General features: G+C 42.1%; 1 protein-coding gene across 2 annotated transcripts in view; it reads right to left on the reverse strand.

The window, feature by feature from the left end:
- The window catches only part of ERO1B (endoplasmic reticulum oxidoreductase 1 beta), a 28,520-nt gene extending 26,444 nt beyond the window's left edge, over nt 1-2,076 (reverse strand). For both annotated transcript variants that reach the window (XM_027900110.1, XM_027900109.1), the window contains exon 1: nt 1,963-2,076. In XM_027900110.1, the coding sequence (XP_027755911.1) occupies nt 1,963-2,061 (99 nt within the window). In that variant the 5' untranslated portion in view covers nt 2,062-2,076. The remainder of the gene's footprint in view (nt 1-1,962) is intronic.
- Nucleotides 2,077-10,695: the final 8,619 nt, after the last annotated feature.

The following is a 10,695-nucleotide window of genomic DNA, read 5'->3' on the forward strand; positions in this document are numbered from 1 at the left end:
TAGCAAAATCAATGTTTCCTTGAAAACCATGCTCTAAAATTAAACTATGCTATATCTGTACCGAACCACAATTTATTAAATAGTTTGACAGCACATACGAAGCACCAATACTGCACAGCAGTGGAGTCAGTTGATAGCACAGTAATATAACAGCAACACAGCCTTTAAGTACCCCAATGAAAGGGTTTCTGTACTGGTCCATGTATTGTCTTCTGTGCTCTCACTTGTGTGAGATGGAGCACTCTAAGAATACGCAGAAAATGGTTTTGTTTTTGTCAACACCTGGATCTTCCGGTGAATTCTTTTCTCCAGCTGGAGACATCAAAATAAGAACGGTGTACTACACAGTTAAAATCACACCTTGCAAGATCTACTTTGTTAGTCACACAATTGGTACTTTGCCTTTTTTAAACCGAACTGAACTAGTTAACTTGGTTCACATAGACCCAACTGTACTGTAAGCTATCGCAACTTTTATCACAGTGGACAATTACCAAGATTTCTTGTCATCTTTTAATTACTTTGAACTCTACAATAAACTCTAAAATCATTAGCCTGCGATAATTTGTGTTCAAGAAGCCACCTGACATTGAGTAGCTGCTATTTCTTTTTTTTTACATTTCCAATATGCTTATCAAAGTATTTCCAGGTATTGTCAAACCTAGTTTAGTTCTTGAACAAGTATCAGAGCTATACCAGAGATGTAAAACTTCTTATTCTCTCCAAGACAAATCAACCTTTCAGAAGAAAAAGCCAATGTCCAACCTGAATCAATTTCTCCCTATGAAATCTGGAAAGAGAAATGCATTCAGCACTTCAGCATTAAGAGAAACCTGAATAAATGCATATATTAAGAAGCAGTCTATTCACACAAACAACCTTATTAGTGTGGACAGGTTGTTTTCCTTTAATTGCTTCAACAATTAGAAGACCACCTGGGACACCTTGTTTTGTTTCTTAAATGTTATACTTTGCCATAGCTGCAGAATGTGAGAAAAGCTTTAGGTAACATGACTTCAAGAACTAATGGCTAGCTTATCTTTTTCCTGCGCAAGTCAAACTCTGAATACAATATGCTGACAATTTTATGAAGTAGCAACAACCAGTCTCTCTGCCAAACATCACAAGAAAACCATGCCAGTTTATTAACAGCTTCTTTGAGAACTCCAATTCATTAATATTTAGTTACACTAAAATAGCTGCTAAAGTAATGGGTTTTTAAACCTGAAACAACTTCAACTTACCACAAGAAAAAGGGCAATTCAGAGGACAAACTTTGTTCCACGTGGACATCGTATTCCTCTCTAAACTCACTCTGATGTTTTTGGGCAAGCTAAAAGCCTTTCCCACTTGATACCAGTTTTTCATTTCAGTCACAGTCATGCAGCAGATAAATCATAGCAAGTGCAGACACTTGCCCTTCTGAAGCTGTGAAGGCAGCTTACAGAAAGAAGGAGGTTCTCCTCCTTCTCTGTAACGTGAGCAGACAGACACGACCTAAGCACAAGCCAAGTCCGGGCACTGGCATCACCATTCGAACATATGGTTTCTCATGGACTTCATCAGGACACCCAAGTTTCTGCCTGAAGCCAATGGCACGATCCCACCCGGAGCTCCTCGACACAACATCCCACTGACTGGTGCTATCTGTGCTTCCCACGTCAACCAACTTCTCCCCGGAGACCGGAGGCACCGGCCCCAGGCTGGATGCCGGCCGCAGGGGATCGAAAGGGAAGGACGTGCGCTACAGACTTCAGCGAGAGATACTCGACTTCTCCACGGGGTGGTTGCACAAGACACGGCCCACAGCTGCCCCCACGACCCCCCGAAGTGACCTCACCTCCAACCTGTGCTCTCCTGCCTCTCGGGGGGGTACGCCCCGCTGCCTACGGCCAGCGCGCATCCCTGCCCGGCCACGCTCTGCCCTCGCTCCCTCCCGTCCCGCCCGCCGCCGGTCCCCACCTGGGCCTCCGCTGTCAGGACGCAGCCGAGCAGCGCCAGCAGCCGCGCCGCCAGCCGTGCCCCCGCCGCCGCGCTCCGCCCGGCGCCGCCGCCGCTCATGCTGCTGCCGCCGCGGCTGCTACCGAAGGGGGCAGCGCCCGCCCCGCCGCCGGCACAGGAAGGAGAGGGACGCGGCGCGGGTCGGCGGCGGTGGCAGCAGCGTCTCCTCCTGCCGGCGCGGCCGCTCCTGCGGGCGGCGGGGCCCGTCGGGCGGGGGCGCCGCGCTCACCGCAGCCCGCCGGGGCTCCTCTCGCGCAGCGCCGGCACCGCCGCCCGCTCCCCCTCCCCAGCGCCCGCCGCTGCCCCGGCCGCGCCGCGCGGCACGCCGGGAGCTGTAGTTCCGATCGCGGGGCGGGGCCGGGCACGGCGCGCGGCGGCGGCACCGCCCAATCGGAGAGGACCACGCGCGCCTCCAAAACAAGCGGCGGCCGCGCGGCTGGGCGCGTGCGCGCCGTGGCGGGAAGGGCCGCGTGAGGGAAGGTGCGAGAGGGGCGGGGGCGGCGGCGGCGGCGGCAGAGGCGGAGGCGAGTGGTGCAAACCAGTCTGTCCCACTGAATCCCAGTGCATCCCGCTATCTCCCAGCTCATTCTAGTCTAACCCAATGTAAACTGAGTCTAGGCAAGTACATCCCAGTCCAGACCAGTCTTAACCACTTTGGCCAATTATCGTAAAATCACGAAATCCGCTGAGTTCAAAGGGACCCAGAAGGGTCATTGGAGTCCAGCTCCTGGCCCTGCACAGGAGAGTCCCAAGAGCCACACCGTGGGTCTGAGAACATTGTCCAAATGGTTCTTGAAATCTGCCAGGCTTGGTGCTGTGACCACTTTCCTGGGGAGCCTGTTCCAGTGCCCAACCACCCTCTGGGTGAAAAACTTTTTACTGATATCTAACCTAAACCTTCCCCAACTCAGCCTTGTTTTGAGTCCTGTCACTGGTTGTGAGAGTGAAGAGATCAGTACCTGCCCCTCGTGAGGATGTTGAAGACTGTGATGAGGTCTCCCCTCAGCCTTCTCCAGGCTGAACAAACCAAGTATAACCTAGTCAATCCCCCTAAACCGAGTTAGTCGCAGTCCAACTCTGAACAATCCGGTCCAGACCTGTATAAACCAGTCTGGCCCAGTCCATCCCAGTCCAACCCAGCCGGCTGGGGCTGTGCTATCCCAGCGCTACAGGGGTAATTTGAGCAAGGCCACGGTTCCCCTGCCCCCCTGTTGGGTTTGTGGCATTAGTGGTGCCCACATCCAGCCTTAAGCTGGGTGTCCAACTGAGACTCAAAGTACTTCCGGAGACTTCCCACCTCCCTGCTGCTGGGAAGTGCCCTTGCGGTGGCTGTGTTGGGCGCTCAGAGGCTTTTTTTCTTTAACATTAAACTGCTCATTTCCCTCTGCATGGCTAAGTTAATGAGAAGCTTTTTAGATGGGGATGGGCACACCTAATTTTTTATTTTTAGAAGCAAGAAGCAAGATAGGGAATAGGGCTTTGCTTTGTCTGGTTCTCTCACCTGTTCCCTATGAGAGCAAGGCTGGAAACCAATGAAGAAGCTCCAGAGTCCCTCCACTGTTTTGTTTTTGTTTTGTTTTACTGTTGTTATTGGTTCTGGTTTTGGTTTTTTGGTACCCTCTACTCCCCATCCTATTGTTTTTTTTCTAGTGGAGGCACAGGCTCCTGTGTAGCAAGTTGAAGCTTACCAGAGAGGCAGGAGATGCTTTCAAACATAGTTTCAGTAGAGCTAACATAATGAAATACTGAGCTTTGTGCAAAGAGGCACTCCTGTTTCCCTCTCTTTCCCTACCCCATGTGTCTGAGCTAGCAGTCCTGAAGTTGCATGTTGAATCCATTCAGCTCCTTAGGAAAATGTTTGGTTTTTTTTTCCCCGCTTGGGATGATTTTCTGCCAGAGCAGCCAACTAAACTGACTCACTGTATGTCCGATTCATTCCTCAACCCAATCCAGTGGAAAAGGCCAGGGTACATATCCTGGTGGGAAGAAGACAAGGTAGGACCACCCCTTGCAGTGGCTACTTGCTGTTAGATCACTTTAGCTACACCTAATTTTATTTTATGAACTATCAATTTTTTACTGACCCCATAGGGAGACAGTTTGACACTTAAAAGGTTGAAAGTTCCAGTATGACATCAACTGAATTTGTCTACCTGTGCTTCACTAATAGCTATTGAATCTGACTTAAGATGTACTGTGGCTTCTCTCCAGTTCCTTTTGATTTTTTTTTTTTTAAGCCCAAACAGCTCAGAACCAAGCTGTTGCTCCTGACAGTTCAAAGTTTACATGTAAATTATTTCCAGAACTGAAAAAAGTGATTTTCCTGTGGAAAAACATAAGTGTTGCACTGAGTTTAATGTGCAGGGTTGCTGGAATTAGGATTTTGTTTTCAGGTCAGATGCCAACTGAGGCTCTCTTACAGCCTTTCAGTTAGAGAATACTGCTTTACTTTAATGTGGAGATGAGCTTTAAGCTTTAAGGCTGGGGTAACTATTTCAGAGAGCTTAAAAGATTTTAGATTGACCATTGTTATTTACTTATAAATTAATTCAGATTAGTTTTGCATTATCTTTGTCCTTAAGTGCCACTATGTCACAGATTTTTGCATTGCTGAAAATGGCTTGAAGAAATGGTGTCTAGGAATTACAGAGAGCATAAAATAAAGTAGGTAGTAGTTTGATAGTCTGGTTCCAGAGAGATGATGTAATTGCTCCTTTCTTGCCTCTCTGGAGTACAGGCAGTACATCTATCATGTGGAAACGACTAAATGAGAACCTATTCCTACTTTCAGCATCAATGGACCAATACATTTGCTAGATGTTTGAGAAGAAATGGCAGAACAGCTAATGCTAATGTTTACATTGCCATAGTTTGCTCTCAATATCAGTACTCCATACTTTATCACAAGTGGTTTGTTCTTCTCACAAAGAAACTGTTTCTGTTCAGCAGATTAAGGTGAATTCATTGTATTAGTTTGCCTTTTGTACCTGTGATACTGGAACAAAGTTTCTATGATGAGTATTTTAAAAAGCCCCCAAACCTTGGAAGAATCAAGCACGTGCACTGTCACACACTTGGGCTGCCTAAAGGACTATACAGGTTAGATGTAAAGTATCGTATTTTTAAAGTCATACTGTTCTCTTAGTTGTCAGTTCAGAACACTTTATGTTAGTTACAGGAGGAACTTTATTTCTTCACCTCTGAAGTGCTTGTATCAGAAGTCAGTAGTGGTTTAGTTTTGTACTGCCGTATTAGAAAGATAAGGAATTTGCTGTAAAAATGTATAAGGACTTCTTTTAAGAGGAAAAGAAATTGTTTCTTGTATACATAAGTATTATCTGCTATACCAGAACTGGATGTAGCTGAACACAGTTTTCTTAACTCTAGGGTATTTTCAGTCTTATTTTATGTTTTAGTGTTGATTTAAATCTAAGAATGCTACTTTGGTAGTGGAATAAAAATGTGTAAGAAAACACTCCAAACATAAAAATCCTAATGTAGGATTTCTTTGTGAAATCAGTTTCAGGAAATAGCTGCAGAAGAAACAGTCTTCCAATTGCAGTCAAAACCTAACAGCATATTACAAAGCTCTGAGTATCTACTTAGTGTCTTTCTTTTAAAGAAATTCGTCATGATGTTGTGATATTTTAGCAGGGACTGAGAAAAAACCTTTACAGGGGAGAGAGATAATCATAGTTTACAGCTTACTGGGGTCATGAAGAGTATGGCCTATATATTTAATTTTTTAATGTTGTTGGCATAAGAACAAATATCTCCTCTGACTTCATAATATGCATTCCTTTTAAAAATGCTGACAGTTCGATTTGCAAGCTCTAACATTTTCTTTCCATGTGCAAGCAAAGAAAGGTTCAAACACGGGAACTAAAAACTTTATTCTGTATTCATAAATAAGAATTAAATAATGCACATCAGAGTCACCTCTTCCTCATCACAATGCTGTTCCCTTAAGTGGGCAAAGATCTGGGTGCACCAGAGAGTGACAGACAGCCTTTTAGCGTATGTAGCAAATCTGTAATTACCAAACTTGCCTCTGGCCTGCAGAGAGGACACAGTGGGACTTGAAACTGATCAAGTCCTGCTACTATCAGGTCCACTGGTGCTTTTTAGCCAGGTCTTATTTGCCAGAATTGAGTTTATGCCCTCTGGTTGTAGATAGAAATAGTAATAATCTGCAGTCATCAACTGTGTAAAAATGGATCTTAGAGATTATTATGGACTAATTTAAGTGAACATACAAGGCAAAGGAGAATGGTGTCACATTTCATGTTAGGAGAAGCTTGGTAAATCCCAGCTGCTTTGTCAAGTTCATAAACTAGATTTCAGTAATCTGAAACGTGGATTTTTATTTTTGCCCTTGAAACTTTTGCCTTTATTTATTTTTCCAAATTAACATTTGAGTGAGTCCTTCCTAAACTTAGGAGAGTAAACCAGAGGAATCAATATGTCACAAACTTCTGTTTAAGTCTGGCAAACAGCAGCAGTGGGAGGGCAGTGCCTGTTGAGCAATGGAACATCTTGTGGTAGTCTAGATTTAATGATACAGCAAGGCACAGCTGTGGGTAAGAACTTTCGGTAAGCCACCTGATGTAAGTACAGAAAGCAGACAAGTTGCAGGGCACTTGAGTTCTGCGGTCTGTCAGGCCTTCTAAAACTGAAGAATTTGTACAGTCTTAACCCTGTTCTGTCCCCCTGTCATTAGGCCCGATATGTTCCCTTGCAAGTCATGCTTCATTGAGTCCTGTTCCCACCTACTGATGTCTGCCTTAAAACCACAACATATGTTCAAGTCTGAGGCAACTGGTACAAATAACTTTTGAGAAGTACCCATGGATGTCTAGGGTTATGGCAGGAGGGTGGCCTGTAAATGGCTAAACAATATGTCACATTCAGTATGGTGGAAAAAAAGGTAAATTTTTAATAAGAAAACTGCATACAGCAATATCTTCACAGTGACTATGAGGAAAAGGGAAGGAAAGGTAGAATGCATTGAAAAATAAAGAAGAGCAAACTACAAGGAGGGAGTACCTTTTTTTTTTTTTTAGAAAGTTTTTGTAGTTGGTGAAAAACTAACTACAAATCTTAGCTATAAACCTGTACTGTCATTTCCATGTTTCATGTGTGGGTGTTACAGTTGGATGCTAAGAAACTGCATTGTGTAGTGTGTAACAGCACTCTCTGAATGAAGGGTTGAAGTAATGTATGGAGTCTTAGTGTCATTCCTGTACCTATAATTTTTTAAGAAGGAATGCTAACAAAGAAATAAGTCTACCAGCTCTGTCAAACTTCTGAATATAGTGGTAGCAGATGAACATACATAATCTTGTTTACAAAACCGCCTAAGATTTGCGCACTAGCACTTTCTGTATATGTACTTATCTGTCAACAAATCTGACCACGAGGTATAGATCTCAACTAAATTGTACACTGGTGGAAACAAGCAGCCAGGCAGGGGGACCATGATAGTGTCCCTGCAGAGAGATAAGCTGCAGCCTGAAATTGATCGTATTAGGCTCAGTTTCAAAACGTCAATCTAGAGAAGGTTTTACTGTTTCTGTGGTGTCTGTTTGATTTGGACACAGCACAGCTCCTGGAGTGGTGGGAACATTCCCATATCATGCAGTCCTGTCAGGCAAACAAATTATCCACAGGCTTACATAAGATGGTCTTGGTGTGCGTCATTTCTTATATTTTCTCCATATAATGCTGCTTCTGTCAAATAAATGTCAAAATCGTGACGTTCCTGTAAAAGAACTGTAAGAGAGCAGACCAGTATAATTATTGGCAAAGAAAGTAGCTTTAACTTTCTAGCTGCTGGTTTATTATTCCTACTCCAAAACAGTCTCAAAATTTTCAAGAACTGTTCTAGCAATTCTCTGAAGGTGCTGACAGCTGAAAGCTATCTGCAGGACACCTGGGAGAGAAAATGCAGGGAGGTTTTTCCTAAATCTACTGAAACACATCAGGGGTGAAGAGTTTATGTTGACATAGAAGTATTTTACTCAATATGAACTTCCTTAAATGAAGATATCTGAAACGTAGAAAGCAAACAGATGAGAAAGAATAAACAAGGTTGCCATGCAGTTTCTGACAGGCCCATGGTTACTGCGTCTATTGGCAACCCTTGTTGCCGAGTGGTGAGAAGGTGACTGTTCCACTGAATTATAGTGGCATTTGTGATCTGGAACAAAAGCTCTTTGTTTCCATGGGGTAAAGCCACAGAGTATCAGTTGGGAAAACAGTTTTGGAGTTTTTGGTTTGTTTGTGGTTGTTTATGGTTGATTTTTTTGTTGAGTTTTTGTTGTTGTGTTTGTTTGGGTTTTTTTTGTTTTGGTTGCTTTGGTTTTTTGAGGGGGGGGGAGATGGCAATAATATTTTCCAGAAGACGAATATATTGTCCATGGTTTTGTCTGCAGTCTTGTGTACAGAAGGTGGGAAACCCCTTGAGACTCTGGGTTAATTGCTATTTCAAACAATAAACTATCCAGCTATATATTACCAGATAGTTTGTAGATCTTTGAGAAAAGCCTCTTTCCTCATCAAAGGTGACTAGGTTTTTTTTGATGGGGCCAGGAAAGGAGTGAGAAGAGATCTGTGTAGCCTTGATTTGTAAAAACTGTTGAAATTATTAATTCTGTATTTGAGTGAAAATTTACAAAATCCTGAACTCTTCCCATTATGATTAGTAATACTTAGTTTAGTAGTTTAAAGGGCTACAGCAAGATAAGAGATAGATTGTACTTAGGTATAGAAATTTGATGAGAAAGTTAATCCAGCATTTTAGAGAATGCTGTTACCTAAAGTTATCTTATTCTGGACTCAGCTTTTATGATACCGTTGTATTTAGTTTTGCCAAAATAATTCCCAGCTTTCTGGACAGGTCAGTTAGCTAAGTAACAAACAAAGATTTCTATAACACTTATTAAAGAGTGATACAAGAACAGGCATGCAACAACCAAAATAATCTGTACTGTTGACAGTGCTCTATTTATAAGTAATTGCAGGCTCCTCCTTCAGTACTAGGAAAAAAATGTTAAATTATGATGACTAACCTAGGTTTTGAGGCAGTAATATTATCTAGACTATTCATTTCTATTATTAATTTTCATTATTTTAAAGAGTTCTTCATGAATCTGTTTCAAATTGAAAAGCCAATATCATTTATAGATGCACTTTTTAAAATACATGATTTTTAGCAGAATTAACCAGTTTTGGCTGTGGCACAAGTGTTATTCCACCAAAATTATTTTGTTACTGTTTACTGAAATAATTTTTTAATCCTAATGTAGGAAGATTTCAGGTTGTAAGTTATCAGAAGAGTAAATGCCATGCTGGTGGTAAAACCTGACTTAGCCCCCAACACCAACGTTTTATAGCCTTCTGTAGTTTACAGATACCTATGTAAAAATAGTACACTTGGGATATTTTGAAGGAAATTAATGGATAAATTTTTATATAGCTTGTACATATATGTATCCAACGTTTTTGCAGTCACTATGTTTGTTTCTGAGGTAAAGACCAGTAGTTTTTGAACAGCACACAGAGGCAATGCATACCTGTAGGTCTTCAGGGAAGATATGGCATTCATTTTATTGAAGCATAAATTTGTTAGGTTTAAAATCTAAAAAAACTTTAGCTGTACTGTGGGTTTGTCATTCCTCACAGTTATAGAAGAGACTCCAACTGTTACTATAGTGTGCGTGCAGTTTTGTGTAGGTAAGAATAAGCTTTTTCTGCTCTCAACCTGATTATCCATCACTGAAACCATTGTGCCTCTAAGGAAATGTAGAGAAACCCACAGAATCAGCAATTTTATTTTTAATTAGACTTGATGTTACCCTTTTAAACTAAGAAATGCCTCTGTTCTTTGAGAATGAGTTTAAATATAAATATGGAAGCAATGAGAGTCAACCGATACCTTGAACAGCCAGACTCCAATGATATGCCTAAAAAAATCCTTCATTTTTTACACACCACGAATTGCAGAATTCTTAGTGATTTGTTACCTGTACGTTGTAGGTTAAAATATGTAAATATATATGTACATGTTTGCGTGTGTAACCCAATGGTGAAGGCCCCATTTATCTCAGATGAAAGAAAGGTAATGTTCTGAATCTCCTAAATGCCATGTCTGTACTTTCACTGGTCGGATGATTCAGAGGTAAGAGCTCTCCTCCAAACTACTTATTCTTTTACAAGAATTCTGAAATTCAACAACAGAACCATTGGAAAACATTTTTTTAATGCTTTATGGACTTTTGGTTATGCCAGTGTAAGCCAGTCGGCTGAACTGGAGCTCTCCCGGTGTAACAGAATAGAATCTGTCTGTAAAGTTACCTTGTTAATAAGGGAGCCAGGTGGCTAACTCTCAAATGTCATCTTTCTAATGGTATATTCAGTTATGCTGGCTTCTTTTGCTTATATGGTACCATAAATAGCAATACATAATATTTCTCATTTAGAAAGTGATTTCATGCACAGACCCCCTTTAAGAAACCTGCATTACTTTTATACTGAAACCTTAAGTGAGAGAATTTGCCGGAGATGACAGTGGAGTCCCAAAGCAATTACACCCAAAAGTTTAACATCGTCGTGGTATTTGAAGCGACTGTAGCACAAGAGGACGAATTTTAAATATCTGTGAGAAACCAGTGCAGTTTATGACTGTTGCTTTGC

Source organism: Empidonax traillii, unplaced genomic scaffold, assembly GCF_003031625.1.
Source record: "Empidonax traillii isolate 1590-97213 ecotype Southwest subspecies unplaced genomic scaffold, ASM303162v1 scaffold707:size593822, whole genome shotgun sequence".
Classification (NCBI taxonomy): Eukaryota; Metazoa; Chordata; class Aves; order Passeriformes; family Tyrannidae; genus Empidonax; species Empidonax traillii.